The following is a 24,625-nucleotide window of genomic DNA, read 5'->3' as shown; positions in this document are numbered from 1 at the left end:
GCTTTGCACTTACTGCACTGAAGCTATAAGGCTGAGCTCTCATCATTCTCAATACCTAAGGCATAGCCATCATCTCTTCCTGCTCACTTCTCCCTCAGATGAATACAATAGAGAAAGCATCAGCAGAAGGATATTAGAGAAACAACCTCTTATGTATCATCTGTACAATCTATGGTTTTGTTTAATGAAGTTCTTCACCTTCAGTGTCAGAGCTTTACTCCTTATTAAAATTCAATTTACTGTACTGTCTTTCAGTACCAGCAGTACCATTTGGTAATCAGTGCTGATATTTTGCAGTGTGGCCTGCCTTTGAAAGCTCGCTTGCAAAAATGCTGTGTGGGCTGCAACATACCTTCCTTCGGCGATTCCAAGATTTCTTTTGGTTTCCAAGTGGAAGATAACAGTCTGCCTCTCAGCCTTGCTAACGTGACCCAGCTCGAGGTCCAGTTGAGCCACCTTTGCATGTGCCCATACTGATAAGGATTTACAGAGACCGTGCTGATGCCAAGCCAGTCTGACTCCAGCCCTCTTCTTGGCCATGGGTGAGCAAGGAAACATCTCTGTTGGCTGAGGAGAATTTCCTGCTCAACTGCCCCAGCCCTATTCATGCTTACCCTGTAGCACCAGAATAGAACACGGAAGAAGAAAACAGAGGCTGTAGACATTTCCACTGCCAATCTCAAGTTTATCAGCCTATTATCTCCTATTAATTTTCTTATGTGATCATCAATCCAATCAATGAAAATATTTGCTCGCTGCATCTGGAGCACTTTGAAAAACAGCATTTTGAGGAGAGACAGCTTCCTGTTTCTGGAGACTAGAGAAAACAACGTGGTATGGTAACACTTGCACTGCCTTGTCTGCGTTGCAGGAGGCTTCAGGTGTGTAGCACTGCGCTTGGTCTGTTTATACCATTAGCTAGATTGAATGTTGAAGGAGAGCAGCGGGTTGTGAATTGTTTCAAGATTAATGGAAAGTATTGTTTTACTTTAATTAAACTTGTATTCATTAAATCAAAGTCCTCTTCTTCAAATAGGTGTATGTTACAAATAGCTTTAGTATGGGGATAATTTCATGAAGCTTGTGTGCACTCTAATGTTAGCATTTTCTCTGCAAGAAACAATTTGTTCCTTTTCTCTCACCAGGTTCTGGTGATTTCATTTGTGGCACACCAAAGCCATACCATGTTCTAGGGTGCTGTACAGGGCTTTGGCCTTGTGCCTTTCCCTGAGGTCTCCCCTAGCTTTTTCTGACACATCTCCTCCCACTCTGCCAAAAACTGTTATGTGGAAACACTTGTGTTCAGAGTTGCATCTTGGTTTATGCATTTTCTCCTGCTTTAGGAAAAAAAAAAGTCCGTGTGTATATATTTTTATATTTCCTATAGTGGTTATACAGCTACAAGTCGAGCTGTCTTACCTTTCCCTTTCTGTTCTTACACCACACTGCTGCAGCCCTTTGGGTGGAAGCAGTCTGTGGGGGTCAGATGCTTTTGTTCTTCTGTTGTGTCTTGCTTCCCTGACCCTTGCTTGTAGCTCTGCTTGTCACATATATGCCTAAACCTCTGCCTTCTCTGCATGCAATGTTAGCTAGAGGTATGGCATCTTAGGCATGCTCTCATTTTGGCCCTGCAGACAGCATCTTCAGGATTGACAGTTAGACCCTTGGTTTCATTTCAGCTGCTATTAAAAACCCCACTCCTGGCCTAAGGAGAAAAACTGAAACCATGCACTGAAACCAGTATATTTCTTCATTCAGTTAGTCAGTGTGTTTCACAGGTATCAGAGCACTTGGGTCTCTATGCAATATTATTCCAAGACCCATCAACAAAATGGTGAGGATTTTAATGTACGTTTCAAACCTTCAAAGTTGTCTTGGATGTGGAGGGAGATGCTGAAGTGTGTGTTTTGAGTCACCATTGCCCCTAAACCTTCATGTAGCCGAAGTCAGGAGTTACAGATTGCAAGCAAGAAGCTTGGAGTTTTGCAGTGCCCCATTTCCCTGCCTGGCACTGCCACCAGCACAGCGTAGCAGCACACCGCTGCCACGCAGACTGTGCAGTAGCTGTCATACCTCCTGTGCTGTTGCTGTAGCATCAGGGTTTGGGGGTGGGATTTCACTTCAAAAGGGACGTTATTGCAGTTAAAGCTTGCAAATTAACTGTCAGAATGTGGTTGTCTTAATGTGAGATTTTTTCTCCCGTCTGCATCAGGCGAAGGTGGAGGTGACTTTCGTTAGCACAGTGCAAAGAAGCTATGATCGGTACAAGACCCAATTTGCTGGGTATTGTCCAAACAGACAGCCAATGACAGCGTATTGCCCCTGAAGGTTTGACAGCCAAACTGTCCAAAATGAACGGTAGCAGAGTATGAATCTGTTATCAGTTTTAAATAAATTGATTTCCTCAGTCCATCAGCCATTCCTTGAGATTTTGCCAAGATGTTCCCCTCTTGCTGACCCAGCCAGCCTGCCTCAGCGTGGATCTCTTCATCATTCCTGACATCTTTTAGTGTTAACCCGTTCTCCTGCGTCGATTGCCACCATTCTATGTTTGTAATGCATTGAGGTATCCCCTCGAAGCAAAAGCAGAAGTGGTCAGAGCGCATGGGAGATAGCAGGCACTGGTGTAGGTCTGGTGGCACTGGTGTCCTAGAAAGCAAGTGCCCTGCATACCAAGTGTTCATAGGTGTTATCTATGGGATAGGAAGGGCCATGGCATGCTCTTCAAAACCCACGAGCAGAGTTCATGTTGGATGCAGTACGTTCAGCCTCACCTGGCAGACTTGTGGGTTAGTGTGATTAGCAGCAATGATTTGTGCCCCTGGACTGTTTGGGAGAGAAATGCAGATGGAACAGATTTCTCATCAGCAAATAAGTAAATACCTCAGCTCAGAAAAGGAATGCTTATTAAGAGAGCTAAATCTCAATGGTATTACTCCCTGCTTTGTGTCTTCCTAGTTGTGAACATCAGGATTAACCTGGGGCAAATCCAGTGGGTGTGTTGCCTCTGTTTCCCCACGTGTCAAAGTAGGTTAATAGTTGGTTGGCTCGCCAGGACATTTGTTACACTTAATTAATGTTGTAATATGCCTTTGGTTCTTCTGATTGAACGTGCTGTGTGAATGCTAAGTTGTTTTTACTGATTGGATTGTTAATTAAATGTGCACATATAAATGATTTATTGGTGTTAGAAAAAAATAAGCCTTAATAATTTAAAATGTTAACATCAAGGGGGTTGGGTCAGTTTTAAGACTGTATCATCCGCCTATGTAGAGGTTTGAAGCTAGTACTGAAAATTTAGAGGTATTGGGAGAGAGGGGAAGCAGGAGCTTGACCAGCAGTTGGCTTATTTAGTGGTATCTCTTTATGGGGGCTGATTTAACAGCAGCACCCAAGCTGTAAGGCCTGGTGCAGGGATGCCATCAGCATGCACTGAGCTTCAGAGAGCAGGGAACATGACATGTTGTCCTGGCCCAACTTGGAAACCATTTGTCAGCATGCAGAAGAGAGCGCTTCAGTTCAGCACAGCAGATGACATGCAAAATTTGCTTCTGTGAAGCAGGGGGAAAAAAAACACAAAAGAAAGTATTTCTGGGGGAATGTGTGTCTGCCAGGCTGCTGACACAGATCACTGCCTGCTGAACACTCCTGGCCCTGCAACAGTTATTTTCCCCACCAAGTAACATGGAGTTTCAGTCTCCAGTCATAAGGCTTCTGCCTCCATATATTCTTCTCTTTTTTTTCCTGGCTGGGCAGATGTTTGAGGTGCAGGTGGAAGCCTGCAAGCCAAAGCAGGGACCAGAGGAACAGATATGTTGTCAAGAGCTGTGCTAGTGAGTTCAGGGACTTAGAAGGATGGAGAGCTGAGAAAATGCGTGGAAGTAGATACAGTTGATCAAATAATGGGTTTAGCCAGCATCCATTCCCTTTCAGAACCCAAGCAAGGTATGTGTGCTGGCGTGGGAGATAAGATAGCATGTTGGAGGCAAAAGGGTCGGGAAGGAAAGGAGGCAGGATTTACAAAGCTGGTGTCAAACAGGCACCTGAAACTTAAATAAAGAGCACAGAATGAAGGGGTGTGGTGTGAGATCCCGTGCTAAGGAGAATGGTCTCAGATATAAAGTTTCCCAAGGCTATGGACAGATGGTGTGGGAGAGATCAAAGTGCTCTGGCACAGACAGGTGTGTGAAGATTAGAAAGAGGAAACTGAGCAGCTGGATTTAGTATTGCTGGAAGAGGAAGCCCCGGTTTGGTGAAAATGAGGAGAGAAGAGAGATGGAAGAACATGGGATTGTGAAAGAAAGAGGTATATGAGGACTAACTAAATGCAAAGAAACGCTTAAACAAGTTGGAGTTAGCCATTAACAGTAGGTCAAGGAGAACTCTCCTCTATTTGAAAGGGTAGATAACTGCAGGATAAAGGGAAATGGTTTTAAGTTGAGGGAGGGAAGATTTAGGTTGGATGTCAGGGGGAAGTTCTTTGCTATGAGAGTGGTGAGGTGCTGGAACAGCTGCCCAGAGAGGCTGTGGATGCCCCGTCCATCCCTGGAGGTGTTCAAGGCCAGGTTGGATGGGGCCCTGGGCAGCCTGGGCTGGTATGAAATGTGGAGGTTGGTGGCCCTGCGTGTGGCAGGGGGGTTGGAGATTCGTGATCCTTGAGGTCCCTTCCAACCCAGACCATTCTGTGATTCTGTGAAGGAGCCTGTTGTAAATGGAGGAGGACCAAGAGGCTGGGAAACAAAAAAAGATGGCTTTAGCATCTCTCAGGGGTTCCCATCAGCACCTGTTCCCCCCATTCCCCAGTTCAGAGCAGCAGTTAGAAGCAGGGCTCTCGCTATGCACCAGAAGCCTTCAGCACCCATGGTCGGCTGCATTTATAGGGTGAGCTGCTTGTGCAATTCCAGGATAGCTTGGTCTGAAAAGGCTTTTCACGTTCTACTGACTTGTATTTAGAGCCTCTGATCCCTGATGGCTTGCAGTTGGTCTGCATAAGATGAAAATCTAAACTACTGGATTTAGATCATATTTCTGAGTACTCTTACGCAGACTTTGTGGCAATTTCTGGGATCACACATTTTGTTTCTGATTAAATGAGCATTTGGGAGAGAAACATACAGCGATGGCAATAGTAAGTGCTAGCACCCTGGGGCTTCCTTTTGCCACACGCAGCTCTGATGGGCAGGGAAGCATGACCTTGGTTGGGAAGAGATTAAATTCATCACCTCCAGCATGAGGTAATGACTGAGCACAACAAACAGGAGGAGGGAGGGAGGAAGGAAAATGTATGGGCAGCAAGAATGTGGCTCTTGGACGATGCAGTTGTGAAGTAACTCTGCATTGCAACATGTAGAATTGCCAAATGAATGTTTGGGAGCTTTAGAACTAACAGAATAGATGCTAATAGCTGTTTTCACTAAACTAATGCCTAACCACTTCCTGTAACTTTACAGTATTGATGCTAATGTGTTGCATGTTTATGTATATTTTTTTTTGTAGGCTTATTGCAAGCTGTATTTATGTACTGCTGACGCTTTGTTCAAGGCCTTGAGCTGTTTGTTTATGGCAAATGTCTGAAATCCCAGGATGTAGGACGATAGAAACAAGCAGCTTTAGAGACTTTGCCACGTGTAATGGGCACCAGAGCTCAGCAGTCCCACATGTAGGATGGGAAGACTTGCCCTTTGGGAAGAATGAGGGCTGGCAGGGTGTGTGTAAATTAATACCAACGTAATTTGCTTTTAATGTATGTCTGTCTACCTTGCCTGATGGGGAGTGTGCAACAGCTGTTAGAGCTGTGTTGTTCAGTCTGCATTAGATGCAAAGTAATAAGGCTCTGACAAATTATTCTTGAGTTGAATTCTAAATAAATTGGGTGCTCATCAAAAATGGCTTTGTTCCAAAGCACCTAAAATGATAGAGGGTTGCCCGTAGCCATAATCAGCAGGGTTACCATCCTGGGGTGGGCTTTGCTGACTGGCTCTTGCCTTTGCACAGCTTGCTTTGCCCTCTTCAGTCATCCTCACTGGCCTCCATTTCCATCTTGAATTCAGAAGATGGTGTAGGAAGGAGCAAATTGGTGCCTGTCCGCGTGCTGCTCCATACACGTGTGCCTGTTTTCTTGGAGCCTGGTCTTCAGTTGCTGTGTTGATCTTGTTTTCTTGAGAGCTACATGCTGAAAAGAAAGGTCACGCTATGAAAAAGTGATTTCTCACTTGGCTGAGAGATGGCTTACTATTTATTTGAGTATGTCATTGGAGCAAGTCTTGGACTGCTTGCCTCTGAGCACCCACGGGCTGTGAATACAGAGACCTGTCTATATGATAGCGAATGAGCCTCCAGTTATACGGTTTCTTCTTGTGCTGAGTTCTGTCTGAATAAAAGTAGAAAAATACATTAAGTGTAAAATCCATAAATGAGAAGACTGCTGCTTCTGGGAGGCTTTCGTAGGGCTGGAATGAGGGATGTATTCATGTACTGGGAGTTGCAGTTGGAAAATACCAGTTGTGGATGTGTCAGGAAACTTTTAATAAAAGTGTCCACGGTAAAGAGGTTAAAGGATGGGATTGCAGAAAAATGAGAGCAGGGATTCAACAAGATGCTGACTTTCTACCTGTGCACATTTCCCAGCGAGGCTAGATTCATCTTGTGCAGAAGCTGCAAGCTCTGCATGAGGCAGAATGATGAAAACTAATTTGTTTGAAAGCTTTTTCCCCTTTATAGAGTACCCGTGAATTCCTACGTGAGAGGAAAGCGCATATGTGATTGTGGGCAATCCTTTCCAAAGAAAGCAACTGAAGGAGTGTTGTCATCTGTAAATCTCTAGGTTAATGTGTTAAGAAAATACCTTTATGGTGCTGTGCAGGTGTGGCTGTGTAGCATTTATAAACCTAGAGGGGAGAAAAATTGTCTGTGCAGCTGGAGCGAGAAAGAGGCACAGATGAGACCTTTTTAGATTATTGAGTTGTTGCATTTTCCCCCCCCCCAGATAAGCCTAAGGAGGCTTTATCTCCGTGTACAAAGGAATTACCTTCAGAATGAGATAAAAATACAGTTTCTAAGGATTAAAAACCACTGTTTAGGCACGTGTTCTGTTCCAGGTTCAAAAGCTGGATGGTGCTGCTACTGAAATGCCTTGATGTGACATCGTTTGTATGGAAGACCTCTTTTTTCAAAAAGCTGCTCAGTTTAAAGAATTAATTAATTTCTGCTCAGGCCTGATGTTCCCAGAGTAGACAGCATTCAGTCAAATTTGTTCCGAAGGGATTGATGTTAGGCAAGTGTGATGGCACGTGAAGTGGGCTCTGGAACATGGGGAGATAACAGGTTGGACACTGCTGCTGAGCACTGCTCATCGATAACAATTGTACTGCAACAATGGAAGGGAGAGAATTCTGCATGCAAAGTACTGCCCTGCTGGGGAGAGGCGTAATTTATTGGTGGGAATTTTAGCATTTGATTTTGTATGCTGGAGGTTCATCTTGTTTCACAGCTTAGAATTTGTAATTTTCTTTCAAAAACAAAGGCTGACTTGAGTCATGCAACAAGAAAATAGCTGGATCTCAGGGGATTTAGAGTGAAAAGCCATTATAATCTGCTAATTACAAGATGAAGAGCAGTCAAGCATTGGTGTTCTGTTGGGGAACCACTTTCATGCATCTTGATACATGAAAAGGCTTCATGCATGGTGTCGGTGTGAGAACTTTCCATGGAATATGTCTTGAGTAATAGCCATCTCCTGTAAGGACCCAGTAGCTTTGCTGTTAAAAAATGGCTTTCTGCACAAGCTGCACTAGATTTAATCCAACTGTGCACTTTAATTCTGCCTATAAATAACATAAAACAATGGCCATTTGAGCACAAGCTTTCTCAGCTAGTATATCTTGCTATTGTATCAACAGCTTTTCTTAATTAGAGCTCTAGCTCCTTTGAATACGTGTTCGGGGCTGAGCTGCTTGAAAGAGAATTGCTGACAAACCAAGCTTTTGTTAGCAAAAATGTCTGCTGGGGCGGGAAGGTGAGAAGTTGTTAATTTAAAATAAGTTCTTTAAGAATCCTAACTGTGAATCTATAGAACAAATCTAGCTGAAAATGCAGAAAACTCACGCTTACCTCAATGACTATGGGGCTGGAAGTTTTGAAGGGAATGTGGTTTATTTATGCAGAAGTGTAGGGATAGGAGAGGCACGAGTTCATCTTCTGTAAGTATTTATAAGACATTGAAAGTCCCAAATAAGATTTTGAGTCTGTTGTGTGAACACGTGCACATATAATTTGGAGAAACATTTTGCTCCACCGTCGGTACATTAATCTTCCTAACAAGCAATTTCTTCAGCCCATTGCATTCTTGTTGCTATTTGTAGGAGACAGGGGAGAGTGCAAAAGTAGGAAACAAGTCCACATTGTCTCTTTTCTCCATTAAGCAGACTTCTTCCTCAGCGCAGTCCTTGTGGGAAACAATTGGCCAAGTTGGTTTGAAGCTTAGTTGTGTCTGGTTAATGGCACTGAGGAGTGCTTCTGCATCTTTTATGTGTTTGCATACACAGTTAAAGCAGTGTCTGTTAGCTACCCAGTGCATTTAGCAGCTCTTCAAGAGCTCTGACTGGTCTGGTAGGACCAGCAATCACAAAACTATTCCATTTGCAAACTGTAGAAGTGTAGGTTATGTTCATACACAAGTGCTCCGATTCATACTGGAGAGGCAGAGATGTTTCAAGTGTGCATCTGTGCTCTTCTCTTCGTGAGAATGATGCTTCAGCTTTTCCTTCAGGGAAAGTTGCAGCTGAGAGTGGGAACATCTGAATTTAAGCTTTGGTGTATGTGGGTTAGCAGCAGGTGAGTGGTCTTGCAAAGAGGATTAAAGGAAAAAAGAAGGTAAGTTATTTGTGTTCATCTTGCCTGTACCAAGTCCTTTTGGAACAGGCTCTCTAAAAAAATTATCAGGAGAGGAAGACCTTAAGCCACTTGCCTGTGATTCCACTGGAGCCCACTGGTGAGGGATGCACAACGTCTGGAGGCTGAGGCTGCAGGCTCCTGCAGGCTCCTGCTCACCTCTTTGTTAACAAGGGGGGCTGGCAGAGATGGGTCATGCAATTGCACTGCAGAGTTGTATGCTTAAGTGCCAATGTGTGCCCATCCAAGAAGCTGTGCCCTTACTGTGGCTCTAACAACTATCCATCTGGGCTGACTTTCATCCAATGACGCCCACCGATGTTTTCTTGCACAGAGCTACAGCCCTTACTTCCTATCACACTGAAGCAGCTCTGACAATTTTCAGGGCTTCAGTTGTTCAGCTGAGTTACCTCAAGCTTCAGGAAACTTCCAGAGCAATTCTGATTCTCTGACTGCTCTTGCATGAATACCAGCAGCCAGCCAGGCTTGCCTTCCCCTCCCTCCCCTGTACAAATTGCCTCCCCAGGGCCATCCAAACACAGGGCTCATCTAGGAGGAAAGGAAATCAGAGTGCTTCAAACCCAGCTGTCACCAGGTGAATAACTCCTTTGAATGATGAATGTAGCAGGTATCTCATCTACTCAGGAAGGTCCCAGATTTGATTTTGTTTTTCTTTCCCTTCAAGAATGTGCTGTAGCAATTTCTTCTTTTGGTGCAATCAGTGAAAATCCCATCAGATCCCAAGGGTGAGTGCTTTGAAGTTGCTTGGGGTGTGTGAGTCCACATTCTGCTGGCACCTGGTGATGGGGATGCCAGGTGCAGGTCAGAGGTGCTTCTGTCTGGGCCACCTTTGCTCTCACTACAAATTCATTTTGCATAGTGCCTATCTCTGTGCAGATCCACATCCAGTCTGTAGGAGGGAAGGGATTAGTGGTGGACTTGAACCCTTCCCAACACTGAGGAACTGTCTGTCAGACTTCTCATAGTAATGTCAGGGCACCTGACGGAAAGACAGCATGAAAGAAAGGCTGTTCTCAGCACAAGACAAGACTTCAGCCCTGGAGCATCTGTGGACCTGCACTCCGTGTTCATCTCGATGCAAATCCTGAGATGCACCTAGATTTGTCAATTAATCTTTTTTAAATTTGTGCATAACTCCAATTGTATAGTTCTGACAATCCCCAGAGCCGTGCTCTTTTCTATTCATTTAACAGGACCAAAAATCTTCAGCAGTCTCTTGTCAGTTCTGTGGCTGTCCCTGGCTTGTTGAAATGCTGTGTTATCTCATGGCAGGGGACCCATGCGCGCTGCATCACATCTCTGCCCATCACCCCTCATCTGCCCTGATGTGCATGGGAGAAGTTGCCACATTTCATCAGGGTGTAGTAATGCTTGCCAGATGGAAAAATGCTGCTGTTTGCCGGGCAGTAAAACCTTCGCTTGATTTTTATCGTGTTTGTTCTTTATTTTTGTTTTCCCCTTCAATCTTCTTTTAGCAAAGGCAGCTGGCACCTACAGCTCCTGCTGCAAGAAGGGCTGCAGCTGCTTACCATCCACAGCAGGACCCAGCGGGGCGCGTGTGTAGCAGAGTCATTTCAAAATTTGGTTACTCCAGGGCACAAGCATTCAGTCGTGGTGGGTCTTCCACATCCGCCTACGTCTGCTTTGGGATCTTTGGGCTCATGCAGTAAATTAGAGAGAGATCAAAGGCCAGCCTTCCAGCCATCCTGCCATGCATGGTTACAGAGTGATCAAGCAGGACATGCAGTCAAAGCCAACAGTGGGAGCCTGTTTGTTCATGCCTGGATGCTCACAGTGGTGCCATAAGTCTGCCAGATGAGGTGGCCATGGTAGTTGTTCTTTGAGGTAACTGTTTTACCCACCCAGACAAACAGGTTGGCTCAACATGTGCGTAGCTGATGGGAGGTACAAACTGACAGGGCTCACGCTGCTATCTAAGCAGCTGCATGACTTGCTTAGGTTTTTGATGCCTTGCATGTATTGCTTGTTTCGCAGGCAGCACAGAAGGAAGAGTGTTGTTCCTCTAGAGGATTAAAAAGTTCCCTTGCTGTGTTCCCAGAGAAGCAACGTTGGAATGCCTAACACACGAGTCCCTGTTTGTTCAGTGACAGATTTGGTGCTAATTTTGCTGCTGTCTGCTCCCATTTGTGTGTTGTGGTTGTGGATGAAAGCGGCAGAGCAGCGATTAGCTCAAGCCCTGCTGAAGAAACGGTGACTTCTGAAGAACTAGAGAGTGAGAGTATATTACCCTCTGGCGTTTTTATTTTATTTAGCAAGGTAAAACTGTTCATTGAACCAGAGTTCATTTACAGTGGTACCCCAGCAGACTGCAGCCACAGGATGAATTACCAATCGCTCGCAGTGCATACAGGAATCATTCAGGCCCCAGACCATCTGTACCCAGGATTTCACTCTTTGGCACCGTTCAGTGGATTGGTACCCATGCCACTCCCCCAAAATCCTATTAGGCGTAACAGAGGGATCTGCTCCCTGTTCTGGTCACCAGATCACACTTAGATCTGCATCCTTTCTGCTGTTTTTGGATTGTAGTTGTTAACCAGAAGCTCACAGGATTAGACTCTGCTAGCCTCCAAATTAATGGAAGGTGGAGTATATGGAGTGTATTTTCTTTGAGGATGTATTTTCTTCTTGGGAGCTTTGACATTGGATGATCATTGCTGAGATAATACCAGGAGTAGTAACTAATCCCCTAATGGATAGAACTGGGAGTGAACAATTCTATTTCTAACAATTAGCCCAGTAGGCCACCAGGAGGCTGCTTTTACCTGATCTTACACATCAAATGGGATTTCTCTCCCTTTGCTTCGGAGCTGGTGGCTGTGCAGGCTCCCAGAGCTCCATCCATCCATCGCCCTGTGCCCCAGGCAGTGATGTGCCTGCTGCATGGTCACCTCCAGCCTGCTGAACGCCAGCAGGTTTGTTCCAGTCGCCTTCATTAAAAATGCATGCGTTAAGTGATGGGATAATTACAGCAACTTGGAGAACGGATAGCAGCAGCAAGAGAAATTGAAAGATGTTGGAGGAAAGATATCGGCTATCGTTAGACAGCACAGTTTGTGGCAGGTGGTTTGGCAGCATATAGTGCTGTTGCATATAGTGCTGCTGGATGGCTGGAAAAGGGCATGCAGGACACCAGGTGGGGAGGTGTTACTTCCAGTGCTGCTGCCATCGCTATAGTGCTTAGTTGTTTTTTTTTATGTTTCTAGGCACCGTGTCGTTCATTTGGGATTTCCCTGCCCTAACTGATTCTGGTTGTGAGGGTGTGTTTGCACTGTGGGTCACATCAGGCATTCAGGCAGCAGGGCAGAGATCCTCCTGTCCGTGGCTGGCACACAGTGTATGCCTGAGGTTACCTGGTGGTGTGGCAGGTGTTAATTTGCAGACAACCAGGATATCTCCAAAGAAAACTCCTTTGGCTCACAGGATGTAAGCAGGTGCTGTCTTTCTGAATCACAGCAAAGCTGAAGCCCTCTTTTCCTTTCCTTCCAAATGTGGTCTATTTGCTGTTGCTTTCTGACAGCGGGGAAAAGAGTAGCTTTGTCTTACCCTCTTTGTTCTGTTGGTTGGAAACCCCTTGGCTGAGCTGGAGAGCTTTTGTCACATTGATGAGTTGGTTTAGTTAGGTAGGGCACCAGAGACCTTTGTCCATATGCTGCCAAAAGATGAAATGATTGTTATTATTTGCCCACTTCACAAGGGGGCTGTGAGGATTAATTCATGTTTGTAAATTGCTTTTGAGATTTAAAGCTGTGTACGAGCACTAGGGATTATTGCTTTCTCACTCTTTAAGGTAATGTAACTTTTATGAAGACTTCTAGCCTCAAAAGTATCCTGGAAGTGGGAAGAGTTAAGTTCCTTTTGCAATTAGATATACTTACAGTGTTTAAGGTAAAAAGCAACTACTTCACAGCTGTTTCTTCCAAAAAAAAAAAAAAAAAAAAAAAAAAAGGAAAAGGAAAAAATGGAAAAGCAATGGCAAATAGTGACAGTGCCTCCTCTTTTTTTTCCAGGAGTCCAACGTGCTAATTGCTGCTAACAGTCAGGGTACAATTAAGGTAAGTTATTTTGTGCATCATCTCTTTACGCGCTCAAATCCGTTGTTAGTAAAGAGTGAGGCCACAGACATGGTACAGCCAGGAGTAGGCATCAGAGGAGGTCATCCCAGCTGTGGAAGTATGCATTTTAAATGATGTATTTACCTCTGGCATGTGGGGGAGTGAGCATACAGCAGAGGTAGGAGCAGGGTGCAGAAAGCTGCTGGTGCTGCCCTGCACCCGTTGCCCCTTAGCTCTAAACAGTGCAGAAGGGAAAGCGGCCTGCATCGGGAGAGCTCGATGCTCTGCAGTGATGTGCTGCTTAAATTAAACACAGGCCTGGCACTGGGTGTTATGTATGCAATATTTTTCCTGCCTGATAATAGGTGCCACGTCTCAGTTGCCACAGCAGCCGCTGCGTTTCCACATTGGTTCGAAAGCAGCTGCATGGCGTTGCTTTGAACGGAGAGGTTTTAAATTAGTGCTGTCTGGCACAAACATCTCCACGCGCTCGTGTTGATTTTTGTGACAGCAGAGGAGGCTCTGCATTTGCTCGCTGGCATTAGCCAGACCCCATCTTCTGGCTGGTGCAGCAGAGCTGAAAGCTGAGCTCCTGATGTGCAGCCAGCTAGAGCAGTGCTTGAAATGAGCAGGGCTGCTCCATCGCGTTGCTTACTCTGAGCATGTGGACTGACTTTAACAGACAGCAGCTGCCAACATAGAGTTTTACGAAAGCAACAGCCTTCCCCGTGCACAGAGAGGCTAATGTTTTGCCAGGTATTCAGTGCTTGAATAAAAGTCTTTCCAGAATATCTGTTCGACGTATTTCTGTCCACACAATGTCAAATAACGTTTGTCCCACTTTGTGTCTCTATCAAGCACACAGCCGAGCAGAAATATTGCCCAAAACCAGGTGCTGCTCCTCTGGAGAGCCCCAGGTCCAGCATTGTCCTGGATTGAACCCAGCAGCATTCACCTCCACTGTGCTTTTGAGGTCTTGGTGTTCATGCTGCAGGCTCGTAGCCCAGAGCTCTGACGCTTTCCGTGTCTGCTGATAAAGGAATTTACTTGCTGTCTGCAGAGTTCCATGCTGTGTTGTCACCCTTGTGAATCTGAGCTTCCTCCTCCCAGTTCTCCCTCGTGCCATCGTGTGACAGCAGTTTTCTGGAGCCAGATCAGATCCGATGGTCTGAAAGAACCTGGAAAAATCACTGAAAAAGCAGAAATTAGTCCCAAGTCATCTGTGTTTCTGTGACTAGGTTTCTGTTTTTCCTCCTTTTTAGGCCACGATTGGCCTGGTTACTCCTGTTATTGCAGTTTGTGATGCTGTAGCCTTTCATTTGTAGGTGATTTATTTGGCAGACTTTGGAATTGGTTGCTCATTACTTTGGTCACTTCCTTCCTACTTAAATGAGCAAAGCACACAGGTGCTTCTGATACCTTTAAGTGAATCCAGCACCAACAGGAGTGGTTTTGCTCATGCACTTTGCTTGTTAATGAGAGAAGGTGGAGAGAGAAATGTGTAAACAGCCAAGGTTATTTGGATTCTAGTATTTCTATTTGAGCTTGTTATCAGATAGTGGGGAAGGTGTGACAGTCTGGCAGTGCCCAGGAAAGGGCAGGATTTGCAGTTATGCTGTGGGCCTATCCCTCTCCACCATGGCAGTCCATGCCCATGGGCTTACAGCCCTCAGCTGTCCCCAGAAAAACCACCCTGGGTTGTTACAAGCTGTACAAATTGCTCAGCAGGTGACAGCCCTCATAGTGCTCATCTCGTTTGTTTGATATTATTGCATGCTGGTGAATAAAGGGTAAGAGGTGGAGACAAGAAGGGTCAGACCTGTCCTAGTGATCTATATGCTGATGTAGGAGATAATGAACATCATAAATTCCTATTCTGCACGCCTTTTCTTCCCTATTAATCAGGTACTGGAGCTGGTATGAAGGCTTTTCTCAAGGCTTGAGGTACTTGGTCCTGCTGATATGCTGCAGTGTTCATCTGGGATCTTCAGTAGGACAAGAAACCGAAACCACCTTGATATTCCTCCCCAAAACCACCATGTTTGTTTGTTTGTTTGTTTTCCCATATATGGACTTTCAAGGACATTTTTGAGATGCTGGGAACACCGGTGAACTGTCTGCCATCAACATTAACTCCACAGACTTTGCTGCTGCTGGTGGTGGTATGGTTGTCTAATTTTTATGATAGGAAAACAAATTCTTTTAAATAAAAACAAAAAGGAATAATAAAATTTATTGAGCCACAAGCTGAAGCGGGAAGATTCTCTCTTGTTGCATATGGGAACAGATTTACTGGGGAAGGGAGCTTACTGGACCACACAGGGCTGTCCTCAGTTGCATATCTCCACTCATCTTTATCTGGACTATTCCTTCATCCATGTTGGCATAAAGTCTCTAAGCCTTACCTGGACGTGCAAGCAATTCGCTTTCAGACATGGTTGAGTTGTTCCTTTGATTTAATTTTTTAGATGCATTAAATGTTGAGAAATGTCACCCAGGTTGACATCACTGGAGACTAAAGTCCTTTGGTTACTCAGAAGAGAAGGGCAGCTTCCCCTTCTTCTTCCCTTTATGCCCCTGCTCTGGCCCTAAGGGGCTGCTCCAAAGGAGAGGAGTAAGTCAGCCTTTCACCCACGTGAGCCCGGTCCTCTGCTGCCTGCCGCTGACTGTGCAGAAATGATGTGAGCTGCAGCTGCCTGGGACCTGGACTGCCCTCACTGAGACATCGTGGAGAGGTGCCCTCATTGACACTGAGCTGCCTCTCTGACTACATCAGCTAGAGGAGAAAGCATCTTGATCCAGTTACCAAAGCCCTGCACCACTCATCTCCCGTGTGGTCTGCTGATGTTTGCCCCTCTGCAAACCATCAATGGAAGCTGAGCGTTGTGAATGCTGTAATAAGAGAGGGGATAGAGTTGGTTTGTAACGTGTTTCAGAGCCATGATATAAGTAGCCTTATTTTTAATGGTTGTGCATACACTTAATTGTACATATGGAGGGGGAATAAACCATGATGCTAAGAGCTGTCGTTGCTTTGTTGTCAGAAGAGCAGGGGGAGGAAGAAGGTGCAGATGGTCCCCAGGAGCAGCAGTCACACGGAGCTGCCAGCACTTGTTAAGCCTGGAAGTGGAATGGGTGGGTGTAGCAGCTTTTTCTCGTTGCATGTGGTGAAGGTGCAATGCACACAGTGATACCTGTAGGCAGCATTTCAATTCACAAGCAGAGCCCCTTTCTGTTCATTCATTCTCACTTGTGCCTCCAAGGCTTGGGGTTGCTGCATGGGGTTTCGTGTGCTGTGCGTGAGCACAGCAAGGTCTTGCTGCAGGCTTGGGCCACCAGTCATGGCAGCTGTGCCTGCTGTGTATAAAAGGTGGTAAATGCCTGGATTTGCATAGTTCTGCATCAGAGCTGAGGACAGATCCTGTCCTGACCCAATGCTCGTGCTTGTTTCCAGTGAGCTGCAGCAGGCTGTAGCTCTCAGCTAGAAGGGAGTGGGATGCGAATCCTTGCTGGCTTCTGGAAAGCTGTGTCCAGCTGGGAGGAAGCTGGGGGCGCTCAGCTCCAACAGCTACATAGGCAGCACCCGGTGTGCGCTGGGTTTCTTTGGGATTGCTGACGTGCTGGGATAGTGAGAGCAAGGAGAGCAGGGAGAGAGAACAGAGCATGAGATCATACTGCATTGCTGCGGGGCTGCAGGTCTCAGCCATGTGAGTCACCAGGGTCGCTGTGGTCGAAGGAATCAAGATGGGTTCCTTCGGCCTCCTGCCAAGCAGTCCGTCTCCATTTTCACTGCGTTTTAGGATGGGTGCTTGTGCCTGAGATCTGCCACCCTCCCTGCCTTGGATGCTGGGTTTCCCTCAGCCTGTCTCATTTATTGGTGCCTATTGATTTGTTTTGATTTGAGCTGCTGCTGTTGTGTCTGGTGTTGTGACAGGACCCCTGGGGCACATTTCTTGTCCCCCTGCTCCATGCCACGAGAAGCCACTTGGCAGCCGCCTTCATTCCTCCTCTGCTCCCTACTTGAATGTCCTCTGGACTTTAAATTGAAATGGCTCTGATGAGGATGAGATGTTGAAAACAGAAGGGAAAAAAAAAAACCGCTATTTTGAATGCCGTAAGGTTACTCCATGAATTAAGCAGTGAAAACAGTTTAACATTAGCCTCCTTTATTTTCTAGGTTTTCATTCCGCTTCAATCAAGATAAAATGCAAATTCGGAGTCTGGCCCTAATTAGAAACACAGCAGCTCATAAACACGGGTTGATGGCATTTTTTGTCTTTGTCTTTTTGTCACAAGTGATATGCTCCTTATTTTAATCCCCTTAATTTTCTTTCCTTCAGGTAACTCTCAGTGTTGACGTGTATTAAGTTGCATATAATTACTATAATCTTTTAATGGCGTTTGGTTGAATTTCTTTTGAATTAGTTGTCTTCCCGTGTCCTCTGTACGAGCAGCTCACTATCCAAAAGCCACTGGTTTGCTGTGTGTGGTGTTTGCCAGGAGAAGTGAGGATCCTGCAGATGACCCACGTGGAAGGAGCAGGTCCAGTTAGCAGAGGCTGTGGAAGAGGCAGTGGTTTTCCCTGTCCAAACGACTCTTGCACAGACCTGCAGAAGCTCTCATCTACTTTTTTGAGAAGAAGCCATCCCCAGGCAGGTTGGTTAATGGCTGGTGAGTTCCCACTTCACACACTTGGTGTACTGATACCTTGCTATGTTCCTTCAGCAACGTGCTAGCCTTCAACAGCCTCCTTTCCATCCTGGGCTCATGGCCCCACTGAGGTTTTCAGCGTTTTTTAGTGTCGGGGAGTAATCAAATTCAGGAGGCACCTCTGGAAGTCTCTGCTCCACCCCCTGCTCAGAGCTTCAAAGCTGGTTAGGGTTGCTCCAGGGCTTGGAGATGCTCAAAAGCTCAACCGAGCAAGGACAGAGATTCTTAAGCCTCTCTGGGAAACCTGTTCCAGTGCTTAACTCTCACTGTGAAAATTAATTGCAGATGGTAGGTGCGTGCAGTCCTTACAGTTTCTTGCATTGGAAGACCAAAGTGACAAAGCCTGTGGCTGGTAGCTGCCCCACAGCAGCTTTTGCCTCCAGTGCTTGTGTCCCTGGGAGAGCTGTTGGGTGAGGAAGGGTTTTTCTGCAAGAAAGGGGATTTGAAATGCTACACAGCAAGCCAACCTTTTTAATTAATCTTAAAGCATTTAATAAGAGAGTGGGAGGAACACGCTTCAGTGCTAAAAAGAAGTTCATTGCTGGAGGGAATCGAAAGTGATGGTCAAGGGGAAATTTAAATTAATATCAATATGTCAGGGCTCTTCAGCAGCAAGTGCAGGCAGGCTGCTAATGCCAGCGTTCAACTCACATGCTGGATCCTTGTTTGTTTAATTTGGTCTAACTCCAGAAGGTTGCAAAGACACCAGCAGATAATTGGAAAAGCAAAGCCAATCCTTCCTTGTTCGGAAGTCGTCTTTCCTTTCTCCTTGTTGGAGGAGGCCAGAGGGCAGCCAAACCCTGACATTTGGCTGGAAGAAAGCACCCTGCTAGCCCATTGCCTGCCATGACATGGGGAGACGAGGAGCTGAAGCCCCCAGGAAGCTGTGGTGCGGCAGGATTTGTGACACAAAGACCGGAGCCCATCCCCACAGCCTGCTGGTGACCATCTCTTTGCTTTAGTTCTGCTTTGAGAATGGGTTCTGGTGTTGGGAGTCTTCCCAACCTGCTCTCAGCTCAACGAGGCAATGCTGGGGTATTTGTTCTGTGTCTTCACTCTTTGTTAATGAAATGAAATTGCTTTGGGTTAAAGCAAGTCTGCCTTCCCTGCTCCCCACTGACAGGCCATTTGAGTTGAGTCAGCTTCACCAAAAACAGTGGTTTTAAATCTTAGCTTAGCTCCAAAAACAGGAAATTTTTACGTTCCTACTTTAACTTTCACCCCCTTAAACCTGGGTCTGGATGATGATTCACCATTTCTACTCAGCAGAGGCAGAATAAGAACTCGTCCTATAAAATTGAGCAGTGGGAAAAAGCCTTTGGGGCAGGGCGTGCAGTGACTTCTTGAGGACTTGCACAAGTAGCTGTGGGGCACGAGCACCTCCAGCCCCAACATTCTCCTTGAAATCCCTCCGTGCTCCTACCGTGGGGCTGGGGGCTGCTGGCAGCTGCAGCTGGGCAGCGCTGCCACCTCATCTCTAAAATCCTCTCAGGCAGCCAAGGAACATAATTTGGAGACGTTCAAATTAAAGGAACATACAGGCCATCCTTAGGAGGCATGAGTAATAGCATGTGACAGCTGAAATCAAGTCAGTGGTGCAAGCCGAACACGAATCCCAAACTGCTCATGCAGCCTGGGGGCCTCGGGTAGAGTTTTGTTCCTGTTTGCTGCACCTGGGATGATTTTTGTGGGGATTGCTGCAGTGGCAATGCAGTTTGCAAAATGTGAGCTAGCAGCTTGCACACAGCTCTGCCTGCTCGTGCATCCCTCTGGCCCTGTGCTTTGCTAACAGACCCTCCAAGGGACAGCGTACAGGATCCAGGTGTGCAGGGAAAGAGCAAGTTCAGTGTTCCCCTGGGCCAAAAGACACCATTGGGCTCATTTCAGCCAAGTGTTACAGCAGGCCTGGACCTGAGAATGCTCCTGTTCCTCTAGCAGGAGCCTCACTGTGGGTAAACAAGCTTTGGGGGTTGTTTTTTTTACAGAATTGCCCCTCCTTTATTTCTTACAGGGACCACTCTTCCCCATTGGATTGTTTTTGTGCACTTGAGCAGCAAGGAGGGGAGTGAAGGCTGTAGGTGTGAACCCAAGAAATGTGCACATTGGGCAGGGAGAAACTCATTTGCCCTCACTGAAACAAACAGCACTCTGAATTCCAGATGCTCCTAAAAACATACAGATGTTGCATGTATGTTTTTAATCCCAAAAGTTGCCTTCAACCCGGTATCTGTCTTTGCTGGCAGTGAAGACCAAATCCCATTCAAGACAACCTGAAAATGTGAGTGTCTGCAAATAACATCCCACTGAAGCCAGAATTCAGCCCCTTTGTCTTGTGCTCAGGCCCCCACCAACGCAGCATCTCTCAGTGCTTCCCTGAGCCATGCAGCCTTCTGTGGGTCTCTGGGGTGGATGTACCCTCTTCAGTCAAGTCTTCATGCCCCCCTCTTTTCCAACCCTTGCCTCCCACACCCTATGCGTGACAACCCTGTGACTTATTTATATTAAGTCACAAACTCAGCATCTCCTCCTGATCCCGTGCTGACTGCCAAACATCCCGAAGCCACTATCGATCTGCAGGGGCAGAGGGGTGACGAGGAGGGGCAACCCCTCAAAGTCATGGCAGCATCACGCTCCAGCTGCCGCCTAAGTTGAGCCAAAGCCCAGCAGACCGCAAGGCTGTAGCCCTGGGCACAGCCCTGGCAAGGGCAAGCAGGGGCCACAGGGCTCAAAAATTGTTCAGGAGCAACATACACACCACCACGATGCTTGTGAGCCATGGATGCTTCTCACCTCTCTTCCCTCCTCCCATTCGTTTTCTCCTTTTCTTTTTTTTCTCCCCCTGTAGGAGATTAATGGTAACTCTTTGTCTTCTAACACCACTGCGCCTTACGAATTCTCTCTCACCCTTATCCTTTAAATTATCCACATAATAAAATATGTATTCAGTGATTTCAGGTCATAATTTGATCTGCTTAAGGAAGGAAAGGAATGATGGAGAAGGACTGCCAACACGCTCCCCTTTCCTCCATTTATCTTTATTTATCATCTTTTTTTTTTCCTAATAACCCATGTGCAGTCCAGAGATGGAAGCACCAGCACTGTGTGTTGCCTGTTTGAAGAGAAACAGGGCTGCACAATGATGAACAGAAAGTTGAGTCTGTAGGACCCAGGGTCGGTGATCCCAGCCCATGGCCCTTCCAGGACTCTGTTTTACCCATCTGTGAAATGGGCACAAATTCATCCCCCTTCCAAACAGTACTGCATTGTGCTTCCTACAGAGAAGGCTCCAGCTTCCCTCTTGTCCAGGCGGCGGTGGGCAGGGAGTGCTATAGGGTGCCACATGATGGGGCCAATGGGTGAGCCCCACTGCGGCCACCTCTGTCCCCTGAGCCACCAGCTATTCCGGGAGCCCTTCCAGAGCTACCAGAGCCTCATCTAATTCCAGATATTAAACCTGAACGCAGAGCTTAATTGCTTTAATACGCTCCTTAACACGCTGTAACATCGGAATGAATTGTCTCGGTAATAACAGCACTGAAGGGCATTTTGCATTTTTAACAACCCCAGGAACCTGTTGCAGGAACCCCACCTGCACATCCCTCTGCCTGAGGGCGAGGAGAGGATGGAGATGCAGAAGGCAGCGTGTGAGCACTCCCACTGCAAGCGTGTCGGGCTTGTTTGCCATAAAAATCATGGTTTAAAATCCCTGCATTTAGCGCGGTCCTTGGAACAACGTCCCCCGGGTGCCAATTTTTCCTGTAGCTGTTTACAGAGCTATTTGTCTGACTGCGAGCCTGCGAAGCCGTTCGTTGCGCTATGCAAAGCTGTCGGAGTCAGCAGTGCTGGGCTGGGGTGTGGGCTGGGACTGGGGGAAAGGAGGTTTCCTTGCAAGGAGCTTTTGGAAAGCTCACGAAGCAGAAGATTGGCAAGAGAAAATTACCCAAAGAGGCAGCTGTGTGGCCATAATGGGGAAAGAAAACTTGCCTGCCCTTGCTTTGCAGCATCACAGGTTTACCTGGGCACTGAGCACAGTGGCCAGGAGAACAGCCCCACTCGCCTGGGTTCAATTAAATCAAAGGTGCAGGGAAATGTTGGTGCAGAAGGGAAGGTTGCTACTGACTGCTACCCTGGGATGGGGCTGTCCAGGGTGAGCAAAGGGTAACCTCGTATTCAACCTGCCTCTCCCTGAGACCCGGGTCATCACCGCTGAGCCTATTGCCTCCGCTTTTAGAAGTAATTTATTCTGGTGATGGAGATGCTCTCGGTGTGGACAGATGAGAAATCAAGAGCTCGTAGCAGCAACGACTCTTTAATGATGATGAAGTGCCAACGTCAGCATCGCTTACCCAGGACAGCATGAAAGCGATGAGGGAGAGGGACCAGAGCAGAGAATGCTGCATGGGAGCACTGCCCGCTGCCTGTTCCCCAAACCCCAACCCTTTGGGGGTCCCTTTTTTGGTTTCATTTCTATTTATTTTTTTTTCTTTTAAAGCTGCCTCTCCCAAGGAGCAACAGGTCTCCACGCTGTCAGCAGCAGCACTGGGTCGTTTCCCTCAAACACAAAATGAAAAATCCATTTGGTTTCTCGTGTGCTGGCTATGATCTATAAACATGGCTTTATTGGATGTTTTCAGAAAGCTATCTGCTGGTAATAAGCATTTTATAGACGGCGGTGTCGGCTGCAACCCACAGCATGAGCACACGGTGAGGCCATGCAATAATATTAATATTTATATGAAAATTGGACGCACTGCGTGCCATCCGAGGGAGAGAAACTCTCCTCGTGTCTCAGAGTTTGCTTCTCCCCACCAGCCCCAGGTTCTGCCTCTGCAGCTGCTGCACGGGAGCGGGAAATTTGGGATTTGATCACAGGGCATTAGATGGATTTAAAGATTTGGGTTTATTGCTTCCGTGACTGCACTCAAACTGCTTTAATATCGCTCCTGCTCTCTGCCTCTCATTATCCACAGCCCACAGTCTCAGTCCTCGAGCTGCTCCTGTTGGCCACACAACTGGGGTTCTTGGTTTTTTTGGGTGAGGGATTTGTGTTCTGCTTCTCAGTTTACTCCTGGTTTTGTTGGCGGTGGCCTCTGCTGCTCCAGCTGTGGGGATTGCAGGATCCCAGCAGGACCCCAAAGGGATCCAGCAATCCAGTGACCATTTGGCCTGCCTTGGGATGCTGAGTGCTGCTGACCAGCGATGCCCAACTACTGCTTTTTTTCCATTAGACTGCTCCAAGGAACGTACATACATTTTTGTCTTGCTTGAACATTTCTTAAACAGAAAAGTGAGACGTCTTTCAGATTAAACACTCCGTTTCAAATTTGCCCTCTTTGTAATGCAAAAGCCTAAAGCCCACATTCAGAGGTGTACGTTTCAAAGGGGCTTCTTGGAATCTGTCTTTCTCCAGTGGAAGATGAAACAAAGTGCTTAGGGGTGTTGTTTCACCCAGCGCAGTGGGGAAACATTTTGGATTTGAAGGCACGAGGCAGAAAATGATGGACCTCAAGGCTCTCAGTCACTGCTTGCAAACAGATAGCCATCCACCCAGCATGGCATGGCAACACTGGGAAGTGAAATCACGTCTCTGGATTCAGAGACACCTTTAGAGCCACCTCTATGAGCACCATGCCAAGGTGTGGTTGGACCCAGGAGATCTTGCACTGGACCCACCTGTGGGAGCTGTGTCCAAAGCTGTACGCATAATTAGGTCAGATTGCTCTTTTCGACTTTGGTTCACCAGTTCAACTGGGAAAAAACATCAACCCACAACAGTGCTGCTATTCCTCGCTGGGCATAAAGCATTGGCAGGCTCGTTACGAGGAATATTCAGCCAAGTTCTGAAGTCAAAAGGAATCAGAGCGCTCTGAATATGTTAAAATACAACCTCACAATCTCTTCAGTATCTTTCCTGCATACTGGGGGCTGAGTGATGGTAATTGGGAGGATTTGTCAGGAATACACAAACAGCTCCAAACCTGCAAAAGGAGAATTCAGTTGAAACTTTCTCCTGGTTGTGTTTGAGGCAGCAAGCACCAGGGAAGCAAGCTTGTTTTTCATTTTCCTGGTGTCACCAGCAAGAGTGTCTATAGGAGCAGTGTGGACTACTGAACTCAGGGATTTTTCCCTGTATTAAGCCAAGGACAGGTGCAAAAATCCCTCGTGCCAGCCTGGCCATGCATTCTTCCACTTCCCCAAGGTCTGGCAGCTGGTCTGAGGCAGGCATGGTGCCGATACAGTACCTTGTCCATCCTACATGGGAAGGGAGCTGGAAAATCCCTTCCAACTTGGGATTTTCTGTGATTCAGTGACTAGGAAAAAACTCTTCACTCTGTGGGTGGTGGTGAACTGGAACAGGTTGACCAGAGAAGCTGTGGATGCCCCATTCTTGAAGATGCTCAAGGCAACTCGGTCTAGTGGAAAGTGTTGGGTTGGAAGGATCTAGAGGGATTAGAACTGGATGATCATTAAGGTCTCTTCTAACTCCAACAATTCTGTGTTTCTATGATCTGCGGGCAGGAAGCCGCCCCAGACCACTGGCTGTTTCCACTGCTGTTAAGGAGGAACAGCAGGACCCAAACCTTGTTGAGTTGTCTTGCTCCAATGGTTCACGTTCCCAGCCCAGCAGAACTCAGCTCATTCTTTGCATCTCTTGCTTTTTTTTTTCATTCCCTCCCCATCAGCGCTCTTCTGGCTCCCACCCCATCTGCCCCTTCCATGCCTCCCCCGGGGCAGCCGCCCTGCAGCGAGGCCGGCGGGGGGAGGCGGTGCAGCCGCAGCGGTGCCGCCTGGGTGTTCGGGCGGGATTTTCCTCCCACTTCTGCCCACTAGGTGGCTGCGTGCTGGGAGAGCCCGAAGCGGGGAGCGAGGGGAGAAGAGGGGAGAGCAGGAAATTAAAAAAAAAAAAAATAAGGAAACGGAAAAAAAAA

General features: G+C 46.8%; 1 protein-coding gene across 1 annotated transcript in view; it reads left to right on the top strand.

The window, feature by feature from the left end:
* The window catches only part of COP1 (COP1 E3 ubiquitin ligase), a 145,032-nt gene extending 129,553 nt beyond the window's left edge, over positions 1-15,479 (top strand). The window contains exons 20-21 of the mRNA XM_042873549.1: positions 12,942-12,986; positions 14,892-15,479. Coding sequence (XP_042729483.1) covers positions 12,942-12,986; positions 14,892-14,909 — 63 coding nt within the window. The 3' untranslated portion in view covers positions 14,910-15,479. The remainder of the gene's footprint in view (positions 1-12,941; positions 12,987-14,891) is intronic.
* The last annotated feature ends 9,146 nt before the right edge of the window (positions 15,480-24,625 follow it).

This window comes from Lagopus leucura, unplaced genomic scaffold (genome assembly GCF_019238085.1).
Source record: "Lagopus leucura isolate 7727_CA_CO unplaced genomic scaffold, USGS_WTPT01 Super-Scaffold_100009, whole genome shotgun sequence".
In the NCBI taxonomy this organism is placed as follows: Eukaryota; Metazoa; Chordata; class Aves; order Galliformes; family Phasianidae; genus Lagopus; species Lagopus leucura.
Note: the sequence above shows the minus strand (reverse complement) of the source record. Positions and strands in the feature narration are given on the sequence as shown.